Source organism: Orcinus orca, chromosome 19 (genome assembly GCF_937001465.1).
Source record: "Orcinus orca chromosome 19, mOrcOrc1.1, whole genome shotgun sequence".
Classification (NCBI taxonomy): domain Eukaryota; kingdom Metazoa; phylum Chordata; class Mammalia; order Artiodactyla; family Delphinidae; genus Orcinus; species Orcinus orca.
This window is the reverse complement of record NC_064577.1, coordinates 49,896,542-49,914,956: the sequence shown is the minus strand read 5'-3', so window position 1 is coordinate 49,914,956 and position 18,415 is coordinate 49,896,542. Positions and strand designations below refer to the sequence as shown.

General features: G+C 36.1%; 1 protein-coding gene and 1 pseudogene across 1 annotated transcript in view; one reads left to right on the top strand and one right to left on the bottom strand.

The window, feature by feature from the left end:
* BRIP1 (BRCA1 interacting helicase 1) overlaps nt 1-18,415 on the top strand; it is a 196,288-nt gene that overhangs the window by 88,963 nt on the left and 88,910 nt on the right. Inside the window, 4 exon segments of the mRNA XM_033431634.2 lie at nt 2,051-2,205; nt 4,648-4,813; nt 4,932-5,072; nt 11,596-11,757. Coding sequence (XP_033287525.1) covers nt 2,051-2,205; nt 4,648-4,813; nt 4,932-5,072; nt 11,596-11,757 — 624 coding nt within the window.
* LOC101281901 (protein tyrosine phosphatase type IVA 1-like) lies at nt 8,570-9,906 on the bottom strand (annotated as a pseudogene).

Genomic DNA, 18,415 nt, shown 5'->3' with positions numbered 1-18,415 from the left:
TATTATCTCTTTTTTATTATAATCTTCCCAGGGGGAATGAAGTGGTATCTTCATGTGATTTGATTTTCATTTCCCTAATGACTCATAATGCCAAGCATTGTTTCAACTGCTTATTGTCCATTTATATATCTTCTCTGGAGAAATCTATATTCAAATCCTTTGCCCATTTTGAACTTGTGTTGTCTTTTATTGACTGTAAGTTCTTTATGTATTCTGGATATGAACAATGTATTGGATATATGATCTGAAAATACTTTTTCTCATTCCATAGATGCTGTAGGATTTTTAGTTATTTTAAAAATTAGGTTAAGGAAATTTCCTTTGATCTTAAGAAATTCATCATTGTGATTATTAAATTTTTTACAAGTTAATTTTACCACAGTAACATATGAACATAATTTAAAAGTCAATTACTACTATCAAGAAAAGCATTCATTTGTGCCACTCCTCTGTCCCAATTTTCATTCTTGGTGGCTCTTTTAACTCATAGTGGCTTCCTCTGATGTTTAACCCCAATTTTCTAAATAACATGTGGATTCTGCTACTTTCGAGTTTTCAATTTTTGATATTCTCTATTGACTTCCTATTAAGTATGATGATGATTTAGCTCCTTTACACACACACACTTTTCTCTCTCTCTCTCTCACACACACATACACACACACACACACACACACACACACACACACACACACACACACACACACTCTCATACTCACCCTCTCTTTTCCTCTCTGTCCCTCCCTTTCTCCTTTTCCTCCCTCCTTCTTTCCCTTTCTTCACTCTCCATTTTCTCAGCATAATTATATTACTATTCAGTGTGCATATCATTATGTATATATATTATCATAGTTTATGATAGTCATCTCATGTAACTTACTTGATTAAATTTTTAATACAACTCTAGGTTTCTATGAAGTAATAATTACCTGTCTGTGTCTATGTGTGTGTTTCCCCATTTGCTTAGTTTTCTATTTGTCTATAAACCCAGCTGTCATTGTTCAGGTAACCTAGCCAGAAGTAGCCTTGGAGTTGTCTCATGATGTAGAATGTCATTCAGTCCGTTTGTTTTTACTACAGTGCCTTACCTTCAGGAGTTCAGAAGTTCTGTAGTTTTACAGAGTAAATTGCCAGTAGTCTGCCAGTGTTGGAGAGGAATAGTAGCCTTCCTGTAAGGTGTTTCTCAGGGAACTTGATTTTTTAAAAAGAACAATTTAATACTTGTTTTTCATTAATATCATTAATAATTTGTAGTGCTGAATGTTTTTCCAAGTTCATGTTGTCTTTTTTGTTCTTTGTTTCTTGACGTTTTGTTCAGTAGAGACTAATTTTACTTTTTTAAATGTCTATTATTTCACAATATATCTGAATATTGAAATTTATCTGTCTTATTTATCTTAACTATTTTCCCATTTTATTTTCATTGAACACACATTTTATTGTCAAACATCAGAGTTGTCACCAGTATCTTTTATTGCTTCAATATTCAGGGTTTTCTCTTTCACAATCTGGGAAAACATACTTTTCTGTTTTATTATTTTGTCTTAATGTCCACACTTCTTTCTGTATTTAAGCTTACGAGCCATGTAAAAACTAATGAGCTAGTTAGCATACATTTTGTATCTAGTGTGTATTCTTTCTTTGAGTTGTTCTTTTACTTTTGCTTGTCACATAGTCATATTATTCTCAGCATCAGAGTACTCCCTGGAAATAATTCAGGCATTTAAGTGGCATATCAAATCTTTTTAAAAACTATTTGGTACATTTTTATTTAGTTCATTGCTTTTCAAAGGCACTGAATAAAACCCTAATTGCCTGAAGAAGTAATGAACCTCCTAAATGTGTAACTTCTTATTTAAATAAGTCTGAAGCGAATTTTAGAATATATGGGAATTCAAAATATATTGTTAGCATTTGTGTATTAATGTTTGACTAAAATTTCAATGTATATTTCATTTGGGTTTTATTACAGTTTTAAGAATTTTGTTTTCTCCCTCTTTCCCTCCCCCCGCCCCTGCCCCGGTACACTTAATATGGTAATTCCTTATAGGGACATTTTTCTGCTATCCTTCAAAAAGAAGAAAAAGTCTCATCAGTTCATGGTAAAGAGGAGGCAAGAGAAGTACCTATTATTAGTGCTTCAACTCAAATAATGCTCAAAGGACTTTTTATGGTGCTTGACTATCTTTTTAGGGAAAATAGCAGGTAAGTGAAGATAATCTGGTCTGTATTCTTTCTCTTAAAAATATTAGCCTTATTGGGTGCTACCATGTGTTTAATACCTACTAATTTTATATGAGTACATGGGATAGTGATAAACAAGTGGTATAAATATTGCTCTTACTTACTGGCACAGACTCAGTCAATTGATGTTAGTTTTTATTAATGAAAATGAGTATTGAAACCAGTTAATAAATACAGTTAATTAATTCAGCATTAAAGTCCTCTAAAACTAAATTTAAGTTTTCTTTTAAGTATAATCTAGATGTTTCTTCCAGTGTCAGAAAGTCTCTCTTATTGTGTAAATCCTCTATTTAATGAAATGTGGGAAATGAAAAGCAGTCAACTCCCCACACACTACTCCTTAAGTTATAGTACTACCTGGTTCCAGTATTTTTTTAAGTGTTTTTTTATGGTAAAATATACACAATATAAAATTTACCTTTTTTTTTTTGCGGGCCTCTCACTGTTGTGGCCTCTCCCGTTGCGGAGCACAGGCTCCGGACGCGCAGGCTCAGTGGCCATGGCTCACGGGCCCAGCCGCTCTGCAGCATGTAGGATCTTCCCGAACCGGGGCACGAACCCGTGTCTCCTGCATCGGCAGGCGGACTCTCAACCACTGCACCACCAGGGAAGCCCAAATTTACCATTTTTAAGTGTACATTTTAATAGTATTAAGTATGTTCACATTGTTGTACAACTACCACCACTGTCAATTTCTAGAACTTTTTCATCATCCCAAACAGGAACTCTATACCCATGGAACAGTATCTTCCATTTCCCTCTCACCACAGCCTTTGGTAACCTCTATGCTACTTTCATCTCTATGGATTTGCCCTTTCTAGGTGTCTCATATAAGTGGAATCATACAATCTAATGTTTTCAAGGTTAATCCATGTAACATATGTCATTCCTTTTTATGGCTGAATAATATTCCGTGTGTATATATACCACATTTTGTTTACTCATTCTTACATTGATAGACATTTGTATTGTTTCTAGCTTTTGCGTATTGTGAATCATGCTGCAGTGAACATTGATGTACTAGTATCTGTTTGAGTGCCTGCTTTCAGTTTTTCTGGGTACATACCTAGCAGTAGAATTGCAGGATTATATGGTAATTCTGTATTTAACTTTTTGAGGAGCCAGTGTGCTATTTGTCATAGCAGCTGCACATTCTAGATTCACATAGTTATGCACAAGAGTTCCCAATTTCTCTACATCCTTGCCAATACTTGTTATTTTTTGTTTTTTGGATCATAGCCATCCTAATGGGTATAAAGTGGTATCTCCTTATGGTTTTTTTTTTTTAACATCTTTATTGGGGTATAATTGCTTTACAATGGTGTGTTCGTTTCTGCTTTATCTCCTTATGGTTTTGATTTACACTTCCCTAATGACTAGAGATGTTGAGCATCTTTTCATGTGCTTATTGTCCATTTCTATATCTTCATTGGAGAAGTGTCTACTCAAGTCCTTTGTCCATTTTTAAATGGGGTTTTTGTGTTGAGTTGTAGGAGTTATTCTGCATATTAATCCTTTATCAGATATTTGCTTTACAAATATTTTCTCCCATTCTGTGGGTTCTCTTTTCACTCTCTTGATAGTATTCTTCGATGCACAAGTTTTGAAATTTTGATGCAGTCCAATTTATCGATTTTTTTTCTTTTATTGCTTGTGCTTTTGGGATCCATTGAACATAGCCAAATATGATGTCATGAAGATTTTCCCCAGTGTTTTCTTCTAAGATTTTTATAGTTTTTAGCTCCCAGTATTTTTATAAAATTCCCTCCACATAGTGCAGGGTTCCTGACTTGAACTTTGAATTCTGATCTCTCTAAGGGTAAAATTAACAGTCAGTATTACTGTGAGGACATGGTAGAGAATACCAAATTTTATTCTGTTTAAGCTTAGGTGTTTATAGCCTCTTATTGAGAGAAATTATAAGCTGGATGGGATCACGGAGTTCATCTGGTTTAGTACTTTCATTAAAAATAGATGAAGACTGAGATCCACATTTTAAAGGAACTTAAAAATTAGTTTCCTAAAATTTCAGTAAAAATTGTCTTTCTATTTTCTTATGCAATAAAAAAGTTTAACCCACTTTTTAGTTTCTTTAACAGTAATACTGTTAACTATTTTATAACTAATGATGTAACATAGAATGCAAAGAGCTCTGAACTAGGAGTTAGGAGGCTTGCATTTTAATTCTGACTCTGCCATGATTTATGTAATGTTTGAACATAGGGATGGGAAGTGATAAAGGGTGATATTTAAGTGATATCTAACCTCTGTAAGGGGGGACTGACTCTAAGGTTTAATGCCTTATTTCTATCAGGATTACTGAATTTTAGTGGTGTGGGTTGTTGGTGGGGGACAATGTTATCTAAAATTTTCCCATTTAATTACCATTTTATTTTTATTTAGATTTGCAGATGATTATAAAGTCGCTATTCAACAAACTTACTCTTGGATAAATCAGACTGATACTTCAGATAAAAATGGGTTCTTGGTTCTACCAAAAAATAAGAAACGTTTACGACAGAAAGCAGCAGTTCATGTGCTGAATTTTTGGTGCTTAAATCCAGCTGTGGTAAGCTTATCATGCTGTAAATGAGAATACTGTCTTCTTGCTCAATACCAACAATTAGATAAATGTGCTTGACTGTTTTAAAGATGATTTTTATGTATCTAATGTTGTTTCCTTTTAGGCCTTTTCAGATATTAATGGCAAGGTTTGGACGATTGTTTTGACATCTGGGACATTATCACCAATGAAATCCTTTTCATCAGAACTTGGTGTTACATTTAGTATCCAACTGGAGGCTAATCATGTCATTAATAACTCACAGGTTAGGTTTTTTTTGTTGTTGTTGGTTTTTTGAAGGCTCTTAGTCTTTTTACCTCAGTATAATTTATAAACAAATTAAAAGGTAACTGAAGTACTGGCAAACAAATCCTGATAGGAAAGTCAACATTTCAGTTTTAGAATAAAGGAAAATTTGTCAGCTACTTGGTAGTGTCAACAAAAGGAAATACCAATAAATAGCATTCCTTCAACCCAGTGAGTAAAAATATACACTTTCAAGGCAAAGACCGCATTGCAATTTCCTTATTTAAATAAGTTTTAAGTTTTTTAATGAAAATGAAAACAAAAATTCAACTTTTTTTTTTTACTGTAGTTCCTGATAGTTTAGTTATTTGTGTTTTTCTTTTCCATTAGACTATGGTATATCCTTATTCTAATTTTTACATCCTCATCTTTCCACTGCACCTAGATTAATACCTGGTATTAGTTAGCAAGTATTCAGCACGTTTGAATATCTGAAATGAATTAAAAGTATTCTTATGAGTCCTGTAACTTAAGATTTTAATTTTATTATTTATTTATTTATTCATTTGCTTGTTTGTTTTTATTTTTGTCTGTGTTGGGTCTTCGTTGCTGTCTGTGGGCTTCTCTAGTTGTGGTGAGCGGGGGCTTCTCCATTGAGGTGCACAGGCTTCTCATTGTCATGGCCTCTCTTGTTGTGGAACATGGGCTCTAGGCGCACAAGCTTCAGTAGTTGTGGCTGTGGGCTCTAGAGCACAGGCTCAGTAGTTGTGGCGCACGGGCTTAGTTGCTCTGAGGCATGTGGGATCTTCCCGGGCCGGGGCTCTAACCTGTGTGCCTTGCATTGGCAGGCAGATTCTTAACCACTGCGCCACGAGGGAAGCCCAGATTTTAATTTTTTATAACAATACCATGTAAATGTTACTTTAATTTTCCTAAGAATGTTTGAATTGTCATTTGTCAGTCTGCCTTCTATTTCTTTTTAGGAAGTAATTTAAAGTGGTTAGCTACATGCTTAATACCACCTGTGGGCCTAATATAATTCTAGTTCTTTATAAAGAGCTATAGTTTTCAACTAAGAAGTATTTTTGGAAATTACTGGCATTTAGTAGGTGAGAGCCTTATGCTAAACTCCTATATAACCAAGGATTGTGCTTTCCAAAATCCAGAAACATTGATATAAGCAGTAGCAAAGGAAAAATATATGTTGCACATTTTCAAGATATTTCCTTAGAGGTTCAAATAAATATGGGAAGTATTAGTAAATTCAGCATATATTTTTTCAAAAGAATGTTATTATAGGTTCTGTGTTCTCAATCTAGTGCACAAAAGCCCGTTTAACCTGTAATGTCACTAAATAATAATTAACAATAATAATAATGCTAGTTCAGCTGGATTCTGTTACATTTCCCCCAACTTTTAAAAAGTTTTTTATTTTAATTGTGGTAAAAAACACATGCCATAAAATTTGCCATCTTAACCATTTTTAAGTGTATAGTTCAGTTTTGTTAAGTATATTCACACTGTTGTATATAACCAATCTCTAGAGCTTTTTCATATAGCAACACTGAAATTCTATTCTTAAACAGCAATTCTCCATTACCCCCTCCTCTCAGCCCCTGGTAACCACCATTACACTTTTTGTTTTTATGAATTTGACTATTCTAAATACCTCATGTAAGTGGAATCACAAGGTTTTTGTGATTAGTTTATTTCGCTTAGCCTGGTGTCTTCAAGGTTCATCCTTGTAACATGAATCAGAATTTCCTTCCTTTTTAAGGCTTAGTAATATTCCAGTTTGTGTGTGTGTGTGTGTGTGTGTGTGTGTGTGTGTGTATCACATTTTGTTTGGTCATTCATTCCTTGATCACCCCAAATTTTTACTTAATTATAACTTGAAAAATGGAAAAAATAGTATTAATATAGTGAATATCTTTATACCCTTAACCTAGATTCATCAGTTTTTAACATTTTGCATCTGTATATATATGAGACAAAGGAAGAGAAGAGTAATATTGCAAAATGTTGATGATTACATTAATTTTGGTTATGGTATTAGAAAGTAATTTGTAGACAGAGTGACACCTTGCCCTTAATTAGTTTAGCATGTTTCTCCTAAGAACAAGTACATAATCTTGCATAACCACAGTATCATGATCATATCCAAGCAATTTAATATTGATACAATAGAATCTATATTTTTCCAGATATTCCCAATGTGTCTTTTGTTATTTTTTGATGATAAATGCATTTCACCATTTATTTAATGTTTAAGCTCTCACACTAGATTTTTACAAGCTGGTGAACACTGACAAATTATTTCTCCCACAGAACTATAACCACATGTTCCGGGACAGTATAAATATATGGTTGAGCTAACGTTAATACTCATCACCATTTTATCTATTACATAATAAAACAAATTGTCAAGTATCCACATATTAAGTTACACAGCTCAAAAGACATAAAACATTAAATGTCTGCTCAATTCATTAGCAGAAACTCACTTTTTTTTTGGCAAGAGAGGTTGGGAATCACACTTCAAACCAAAATAAGTTGGTAAACAACTTCAGATAAGTTTGAAAAAAAATTACAAGACTTTCAGAAATTTTATGATTAAGAATTGTTTTAGCTACAATAACAAAGTATTTCTACCTTTTAAAAACATATTTATAAATTAAAATACATATTCTACATGTTCTTCACAAGACAAAGGCAACATTTTACTAAAAATACTTAATAGCCCCCTCCCATTCTTTTTTCAGGCCCTCCCTGTAAGTTACACCCCAAAGCGCAAACATTAAAATTAACTGTAAGGCTTTTTTGTCTGGAGACATTAAAGGCCTGTGCTTCCGTACAATGTAGATTTTCTATAACAGCACAAAATGAGTTTTATAGAAAGACATTAAATAATCACTGTAAGACTTGGTTAATTAAAAAAAAAAGAGCAAATCTCATATATACTGGTATGAATGTAGAAGATGTAAACATATCGTGAGCAAATAACCTCATAGGCCCTACTTTCTATGTTGGAAAAGCTGGAAGGAATAAACCACATAAGGTCCAGAGTTTTCATAGTTCCTGGGATTTTAGTTCTATATCATACTAAAAATATACAAGAACTGTGCTGGGTATTTTGGCACCTAGTCTTTCTAAATTTCTTATATATTGATAAGATTCTGGCATGGAAACATTTAAAGACATGACTCAATACTGCATGATTTCAGGAAAGGTAATTTGGTACAAATGATAAGCACATTTTATTTTTTATTTATTTATTTTTTTTGCGGTATGCGGGCCTCTCACTGTTGTGGCCTCTCCCGTTGTGGAGCACAGGCTCCGGACGCGCAGGCTCAGTGGCCATGGCTCACGGGCCCAGCCGCTCCGCGGCATGTGGGATCTTCCCGAACCGGGGCACGAACCCGTGTCCCCTGCATCGGCAGGCGGACTCTCAACCACTGCGCCACCAGGGAAGCCCGATAAGCACATTTTAAATGCTGAACAGAAAGAATCCTTTGCTAAGTGGCTAAGTAGGTTGATCATAGCCCAAACATAGAGGTTGCAATTCTGCCAGGCTTGTGACCTGGTAAAACTGCTTTTCGACACTCCTATGGAAGTTTCATCAGACTTTACCAAGCCAACGTGCTGGCTAACATGTATGACAGATTCTGTCTGTCTAGGTTCCACTTCTAAGCAATGGCATCAGGCACCCCAGTTTTATTGAATGCAACAATTGTTTCTATGACCATTGGAGTCTTTGAAGCGCAGCCACATTTTAGGACGCTACTTCTCCAAATAGAAAAGTTGCTTGCTGTTAAAAGCTCCATGCCTCTTTTGTCTTATGAACTGTACTGCATCTTCATATTTCATTCCACCTTCAATTAATGCTAGGACGACAAGCAATGGACCTCTCCCAAGGCCTGCAACACAATGAAAGGCAGTACAACAACCAGGGTCTTCATGAAACTTAATTTTCACAAGACTTAACCAGTCATCAACCATCTGGTTACATGGTGGTACACCATCATCAAAAGGCCAATCGAGAACATGGATGCCTTCTTTCTCTACAAGAGTAGTGTCATAAGTTGCTTCACATACTCTTACTATTGTGGTAACCATACTTCTTAAGTTCCTCTATAAATTTGTTTAAGGTTGCATTAGTTGGATTGTGTGTAATGAGAAATCTCACGTTCTTGTAAGTGACTTCCACAGGAGCTGAGCGGTTCATTCGAGCCATGTTAATTTAGTTAAAAAACACTCAATAGGCTTATGAAAGAATTTTAAAAGTTGAATACAGAAATGATGCAAATAAACTGAGTCTACTTCAATATACTGCACTTGAAATTCTCAGTGCTTTCGAGTATGAAGTTGGGAGTAATGGGAAATGAAATGAACCTCCTGACAAGAAGCAGCAGTTCTTCAATCCAGTAATACTGAGGTAGTAGAAAAGGAGTTTACTGAGGTTTACCCCATCCAGGTCAGAACTCTTGTAAAAAATGCTCTGTGGATTCCAATTCAACACTTCTGTGTCCAGGTTAGCCACTCTTATGGGGGCTTCTTGGTGGAGTAGTAATGAATTTCTACAGTTCACTTGTCTGCATAGAGGTTGTGCTGTGCCTGGCAGTAGTCTCCACTGCCATTCAGAAACTCCATAAATGTGTGACCAAGAACACCACAGAACTGCCTCTCTCTAGCCTGTTCTCTTGGCATAGGTTTGGTTATCCCAAGAAAGGTCCACTCTTGTAGCTTCACTCTCAGGGCACCGAATGCTCCCAATGTGTCTTTTATACCTGTTTATTTTTCTTATTCTTGATTCAGGATCCAGTCAAGTATTATATATTGCATTTGGTTTTCAAGTCTCTTTAGTTTTTTTTTCTTCTTATTTTAAACTGAAGTATAGTTGATTTACAGTATTAGTTTCAGGTGTACAACATAGTGATTCAAAGTTTTTATAGATTATTAAAACTCCATTTAAAGTTTATACTCCATTTAAAGTTATAAAATATTGGCTATTATCCCTATGCGGTACAATATATCCTTGTAGCTTATTTATTTTATACATAGTAGTTTGTACCTCTTAATTCGCTACCCCTATCTTGCCCTTCCCCCCACTAGTAACCACTAGTTTGTTCTATTTGGAAATCTTTTCTGTTATATTCATTTGTGTTGTAATTTTTAGATTCCACATGTAAGTGATAACATACAGTATTTGTCTTTCTCTGTCTGGCTTATTTCACTTAGCCTAATACCCTCCAGGTCCATCCATGTTGTTGCAAACGGCAAGATTTCGTTCTTTTTTATGGCTGAGTACCCTTCCAGTGTGTGTGTGTGTGTGTGTGTGTGTGTGTGTGTGTGTGTGTGTGTGTGTACCACATCTTATTTATCTGTTCATCTGTGATGGACATTTAGGTTGCTTCCATATCTTTAACTATTGGAAATAACACTACTATGAATATTGGGGTACATGTATCTTTTCAAATTAGTGTTTTTGTTTTCTTCAGATATACTCCCAGAATTGGAATTGCTGGATCATGTGGTAGTTCTATTTTTAGTTTTTTGAGGAACCTCCATATAGTTTTCCATAGTGGCTGCACCAGTTCATGCCTCTTTAGTACTTAAAATAGTTTCCTTGCCCTTTTTTTCTGTCTTTCATGACATTTTTAAAGAATTCAAGTCACCAGTTGTCCTTAGGAATATTTTATAATCTGGAATTTTCTGATTGTTTTCTCATGATAAGATTCAAGTTAAAGTGTTTGGTAAGAATACTATATAAGTGATATTGTTGCTTCCCATTGTATCATATCAAGAAACACATACTATCAGTTTGTCTTATTACTAGTTGATCATTTGGTTTAAAGTTGATTAAACTGGTATCCATCAGATGTCATCTTGCAAAATGTACCTCAATCTTGTATATCATTTCCAAATATAAGACTATTACATTTTTCAACAATCTGAAGTGTTTATATTGTCTTTAGAATACTAATAAAATTTGTACTTTCTCTTAGTCAAATTAACTATACTAAGGCTAGACCTATGTGAATGTAGAGGAATTGCACATAACTGTAAAATTTGGTGGGTCTGATTTTCTGACTATAGATCTTTGAGCATCAGGGAATTTGTGAAACAGTAGTTCCTGTCATAATTGAATCTTAGAGACTTAACTATAGCAGATCGTACCAGCCCTCATCTCTTATTTTGGATTCATTTCTGATTTATTCATTTCATTTGTTCCTATCATCTAACAAAATGTTGTTACCTGCTTAATTTTGTAAAGCTGTTGAGGAAATACATAAATATAACCTGTTTTTCTTTCATCCTAAGAGAATTCAGTGGCCTGCCTAAAGTAAAACTTTCATAAATTAAATCTATATATAATTAATTAAAGGTAATAGGAAAAACCCCCAACAATTTAAAAGTAAATTTTCTTTAAACTCATTGCTTGATCTTTTTTTGACATACACGTAATTAAGGCTCCCAAATTAAATGCTAATTTGCCTGCCTCATTTAAGCATAACTCTAATACTGACATATTTATATTCTAGGTTTGGGTTGGCACCATTGGGTCAGGCCCCAAGGGTCGCAATCTCTGTGCTACCTTCCAGCACACGGAAACATTTGAGTTCCAGGATGAAGTGGGAGCACTTGTGTTATCTGTGTGCCAGACTGTGAGCCAAGGAATTTTGTGTTTCCTGCCATCTTACAAGGTAAAGGAATATTTATTTTTTCTTTTGCCTTTAAAAGATCATGTGGCATAACCACCACAAGCAACAGGGGAATTACAGTTTCCTAAACTTCATATATTATTTTACTTGTTTACTAAGATGCTGCCTGATGGTTCTACCACAGATTTTTATTCTTAGAGGCAGGTTGATATTTTCATGGTTAAAGGAAAAAGCATTATTTTCACTTTGATAAATTATACTATTTGAATGTTTCAGTAATCTGAATAAGACTTTCTTTGTTGCCTATCTTTTTTTTTTGGAGTATAATTGCTTTACAATGTTGTGTTAGTTTCTGCTGTACAGTGAAGAGAATCAGCTATATGTATACATATATCCCCTCCCTCTTTGACCTCCCTCCCACCCACTTCCCCCCATCCCACCCATCTAGGTCATCTCAGAGCATGGAGTTGAGCTCCCTGTGCTATACCGGAGGTTCTCACTAGCTATCTATTAGGTTGGCCCAACCCAATATTTTACACCTGGTAGTGTATTTATGTCAAACCTAGTCTCCCAATTCATCCCACCCTCGCTTTCCCTCCCTGTGTCCACATGTCCATTCTCTACGTCTCTATTCCTGCCCTCGAACTAGGTTCATCTGTACCATTTTCCTAGATTCCACATACATGCATTAATATATGATATTTGTTTTTCTCTTTCTGACTTACTTCACTCTGTATGACAAACTCTAGGTCCATACACATCTCTACAAATGACCCAGTTTCGTTCCTTTTTATGGCTGAGTAATATTCCATTATATATATGTACCACATCTTCTTTATCCATTCATTTTTCAATGGAAATTTAAGTTGTTTCCATGTCCTGGCTATTGTAAATAGTGCTGCAGTGAACATTGGGGTACATGTGACTTTTTGAATTATGGTTTTCTCAGAGTATATGCCCAGCTGTGGGATTACTGGGTCATATGGTACTTCTATTTTTAGTTTTTAAAGGAAACTTCATACTGTTCTCCATAGTGGCTGTATCAGTTACATTCCCATCAACAGTGCAAGAGGGTTCCCTTTTCTCCACACCGTCTCCAGCATTTACGGTTTGTAAATTTTTTTTTTTTTTGTAGATTTTTTGATGATGGGCATTCTGACCTGTGTGAGGTGATACCTCACTGTAGTTTTGATTTGCATTTCTCTACTAATTAGCGATGTTGAGCATCTTTTCATGTGCCTCTTGGCCATCTGTATGTCTTCTTTGGAGAAATGTCTATTTAGGTCATCCTTCCATTTTTTTTTTTTTTTTTTTTTTTTTTTTTTTTTTGCAGTACGCAGGCCTCTCACTGTTGTGGCCTCTCCCGTTGTGGAGCACAGGCTCCAGACGCGCAGGCTCAGCGGCCATGGCTCATGGGCCCAGCCGCTCCGCGGCAAGTGGGACCTTCCCGGACCGGGGCATGAACCTGTGTCCCCTGCATTGGCAGGCGGACTCTCAACCACTGCACCACCAGGGAAGCCCATTGTCCTTCCATTTTTTGATTGGGTTGTTTGTTTTTTGATATTGAGCTGCATGAGCTATTTGTATATTTTGGAGATTAATCCTTTGTCCGTTGCTTTGTTTGCAAATATTTTCTCCCATTCTGAGGGTTGTCTTTCCGTGTTGTTTATGGTTTCCTTTGCTGTGCAAAAGCTTTGAAGTTTAATTAGGTCCCATTTGCTTACTTTTGTTTTTATTTTCATTACTCTGGGAGGTGGATTTAAAAAGATCTTGCTATGATTTATGTCATAGAGTGTTCTTCCTACGTTTTCCCCTAAGAGTTTTGTAGTGACCGGTCTTACATTTAGGTCTTTAATCCATTTTGAGTTTATTTTTGTGTATGGTGCTAGGCAGTGTTCTAATTTCATTCTTTTACCTGTAGCTGTCCTGTTTTCCCAGCACCACTTACTGAAGAGGCTGTCTTTTCTGCATTGTATGTTCTTGCCTCCTTTGTCATAGATTAGGTTACCATAGGTGCTTGCATTTATCTCTGAGCTTTCTATCCTGTACCATTGATCTATATTTCTGTTTCTGTGCCAATACCGTACTGTATTGATTACTGTAGCTTTGTAGTATAGTCTGAAGACAGGAAGCCTAATTCCTCCATCTCCGTTTTTCTCTCTCAAGATTGCTTTGGCTATTCGGGATCTTTTGTGTTTCCATACAAATTGTAAAATTTTTTGTTCTAATTCTGTAAAAAATGCTTTGGGTCGTATAGTCATTTGCACAGTATTGATTCTTCCAATCCAAGAACATGGTATACCTCTCCATCTGTTTGTGTCATCTTTGATTTCTTTCATCAGTGTTTTATAGTTTTCTGAGTACAGGTCTTTTGCCTCCTTAGGTAGGTTTATTCCTAGGTATTTTATTCTTTTTGTTGCAATCTTAAATAGGATTGTTTCCTTAATTTCTCTTTCTGCTCTTTCGTTGTTAGTCTATAGGAATACAAAAGATTTCTGTGCATTAACTTGGTATCCCTCAACTTTACTAAATTCATTGATTAGCTCTAGTAGTTTTCTGGTGGTATCTTTAGGGTTTTCTATGTATAGTATCATATCATCTGCAAACAGTGACAGTTTTACTTCTTTTCCAATCTGGATTCCTTTTATTTCCTTTTCTTCTCTGATTGCCATGGCTAGGACTTCCAAAACTATGCTGAATAATAGTGGTGAGAGTAGACATCTTTGTCTTGTTCCTGATCTTAGAGGAAATGCTTTCAATTTTTCACCATTGAGAATGATGTTTACTGAGTTTGTTGTATATGGCCTTTATTATGTTGAGGTAGGTTCCCTCTTAGCCCACTTTCTGGGGAGTTTTTATCATAAATGGGTGTTGAATTTTCTCAAAAGCTTTTTCTGCATCTATTGAGATGATCATATGGTTTTTATTCTTTAATTTGTTACTATGGTGTATCACGTCGATTGATTTGCATATATTGAAAATCCTTACATCCCTGGGATAAATCCCATTTGATCATGGTGTATGATCCTTTTAATGTGTTGTTGGATTCGGTTTGCTAGTATTTTGCTGAGGATTTTTGCGTCTATGTTCATCAGTGATATTGGTCTGTAATTTTCTTTTTTTGTGATATTTTTGTCTGGTTTAGTATCAGGGTGATGGTGGCCTCGTAGAACGAGTTTGAGAGTATTCCTCCCGCTGAAATTTTTTAGAAGCGTTTGAGAAGGATAGGTGTTAGGTCTTCTCTAAATGTTTGATAGAATTCACCTGTGAAGCCATCTGGTCCTGGACTTTTGTTTGTTGGAAGATTTTTAATTACAATTTCAATTTCATTACTTGTGATTTGTCTGTTTATATTTTCTAATTCTTCCTGGTGCAGTCTTGGAAAGTTGTAACTTTCCAAGAATTTGTCCATTTCTTCCAGGTTGTCCATTATATTGTCATATAGTTGCTTGTAATAGTCTCTTATAATCCTTTGTATTTCTGCAGTGTCAGTTGTAATTTCTCCTTTTTCATTTCTGATTGTATTGATTTGAGTCCTCTCCCTTTTCTCTTGATGAGTCTTGCTAAAGGTTTATCAATTTTGTTTAATTTCTCAAAGAGCCGACTTTTAGTTTTATGTAATTCCTGTTTGATTTCTTCAGTGATCTCTTGATTATTTAGCAGTGCACTGTTTAGTCTCCATGTAGTTATGGGTTTTTTTTCCCTGTGGTTGATTTCTAATCTCAGTGTCGTGGTCAGAAAAGATGCTTGATACAATTTCAGTTTTCTTAAATTTTCCAAGGCTTGATCTGTCCAACATGTGATCTATCCTAGAGAATGTTCCGTGTGCTCTTGAGAAGAAAGTGTATTCTGCCACTTTCAGGTCGAATATCCTATCAATATCAATTAAGTCTATCTGGTCTGTTGTGTCATTTAAAGCTTGTGTTTCCTTATTTATTTTCTGTCTGGATGATCTGTCCGTTGGTGTAAGTGGGGTGTTAAAGTCCGCTACTATTACTGTGTTACTGTCAATTTCCCCTTTTATGGCTGTTAGCATTTGCCTTATGTATTGAGGTGCTCCTATGTTGGGTGCATAAATAGTTATAATTGTTATACCTTCTTCTTGGTTTGATCCCTTAATCATTATGTAGTGCCCTTCCTTATCTTTTGTAAGTCTTTATTTTAAAGTCTATTTTATCTAATTTGCAGTATTGCAAACTATCTGCAGTATTGCTACTTCAGCTTTCTTTTAATTTACAGTTGCATGGAATATCTTTTTCCATCCCGTCACATTCAGTCGGTATGTATCCCTAGGTCTGAAGTGGGTCTCTTGTAAGACAGCATATATATGAGTCTTGTTTCTGTATCCATTCAGCCAGTTTGTGTCTTTTGGTTGGACATTTAATCCATTTACATTCAAGGTAATTATCGATATGTATGTTCCTATTACCATTTTCTTAATTGTTTTGGGTTTCTTTTTGTGGGTCTTTTCCTTCTCTTGTGTTTCCCACCTAGAGAAGTTCCTTTAGCATTTGCTGTAAAGCTGGTTTGGGGGTGCCGAATTCTCTCAGCTTTTGTTTGTTTGTGAAGGTTTTGATTTCTCCATTGAATCTGAATGAGATCCTTGCTGGGTAGAGTAATCTTGGTTGCAGGTGTTTCCCTTTCATCACTTTAAATATGTCCTACTACTCCCTTCTGGCCTGCAGAGTTTCTGCTGAAAAATCAGCTGATAACCTTATGGGGATTCCCTTGTATGTTATTTGTTGCTTTTTCCTTACTGCTTTTAATATTTTTTCTTTGAATTTAATTTTTGTTAGTTTGATTATTATGTTTCTTGGTGTGTTTTCTACTTGGGTTTATCCTGCCTGGGATTCTCTGTGCTTCCTGGACTTGGGTGGCTATTTTCTTTCCCATGTTAGGGAAGTTTTCGACCATAATCTCTTCAAATATTTTCTTGGACCCTTTGTCTTTCTCCTCTTCTTCTGGGACCCCTAGGATTCGAATGTTGGTGTGTTTAATGTTGTCCTAGAGTTCTCTGAGACCATCCTCATTTCTTTTCATTCTTTTTTCTTTTTTCTGCTCCTCGGCAGTTATTTCCACCGTTCCGTCTTCCAGCTCACTTATTCGTTCTTCAGCCTCAGTTATTCTGCTATTGATTCCTTCTAGGGTATTTTTCATTTCATTTATTGTGTTGTTCATCATTGTTTGTTCTTTAGTTCTTCTCGGACCTTGTTAAACATTTCTTGTATTTTCTCGATCCATGCCTGCATTCTATTTCCAAGATACTGGATCATTTTTACTATCATTACTCTGAATTCTTTTTCAGGTAGGTTGCCTATTTCCTCTTAATTTATTTGGTCTTGTAGGTTTTTATCTTGCTCCTTCATCTGTTAACATATTGTTTTGTCATCTCATTTTTCTTGATGGGTGGGGCTGTGTTCCTGTCTTACTGGTTGGTCTGAGTCATCCAGCCCTGGAGTTTGCAGTTAGTTCGGTAGAGCTGGGTCTTGGAGCCAAGATGAGGACCTCTGGGAGACCTCACTCTGATTAATATTCCCTGGGGTCTGAGGTTCCCTGTTAGTCCAGCTGTTTGGACTCGAAGCTCCCATCACAGGAGCTCAGGCCTGACTCCCGGCCTGGAACCAAGATTCTGCAAGTTGCACAGCACAGAAAAAAAAAAAAGGAGCTGAACAATAAGAAAGAATAAAAAATAAAATAAAATTGGAAAAGTTAAAAATATACTAGAAAAAATTAAGATATAAATGAAACAACAATAACTAGCCAAAACAGAACCACAACAGGAAAAATAAAAGGGGTGGCCAGAAAATGCTTTGGCTGTTGGGAAGCGGAGTTTAGGCGGAGGTGGGGCCTAGGCTCAGGACCAGTGTGGCTAGAAAAGGTCCTGGGGGTTGGTGGCGGGACTTGGACTCAGCACAGCTGGAGGGGGCCTCAGAGGGTGGAGGTTCAGGCCCAGGACCCCAGCAGGCTCCTTGGGGTCCGAGTGGGTAGGGGCCCCATTCCCTTCCAGTCCTCTGATCTCTCAAAGGTCTCTCACCATCCCTGCTGATCTCCTCACTGTGAGTGGGCCCTTCCTAGCGTGGGAACCTTTCCCCTGCCCCAGCCACCCCTCAGGGGCACTGGTCTGGTCTCGCCTGCACTTCACCCCCTCCCTCCCCCCCTGTGTCGTACCTGGTTGCTTGGGGGTTCCTCCCATCCCCTTAGGTTTCTGAGGTCCCCCACCAGTGCCTGGTAGGTGCCCTAGTTATGAGGAGATGTAAACTCTGCATCCTCCTACTCTGCCATCTTGACTCCGCCTCCTGTTGGCCGTCTTTTTACTTCATGTATTTGAGTAGAAAAAAATTTTTTTTCTTGTTTTTAGAGTTGCTGTGAGTTTTAATAATATTTTCTTATGTTAAATTGAGTTATATCTTGTATTTTAGTCCTCCTAATACTCAAAGCATTAAAAGCACATATAATTCCTGAGAGTAAAATCATACGTTATGAAAATCTAAGCTAAATTTCAATGTAGAGAAGTGGCATTCCCTTTTCTTTTTTCATAGGAAGTTATTATATATGTAAGACATTAGCGTAAGTAATATATTTGAATGGGAATATTGATACTTTTGGCTCTTCTTCTGTCTACATACTGCTATGGTCTGATGTTTCTCCCCATATGTTTCTCCCCATATGTTAAAATCCTAACCCCCAAAGATGATGACAT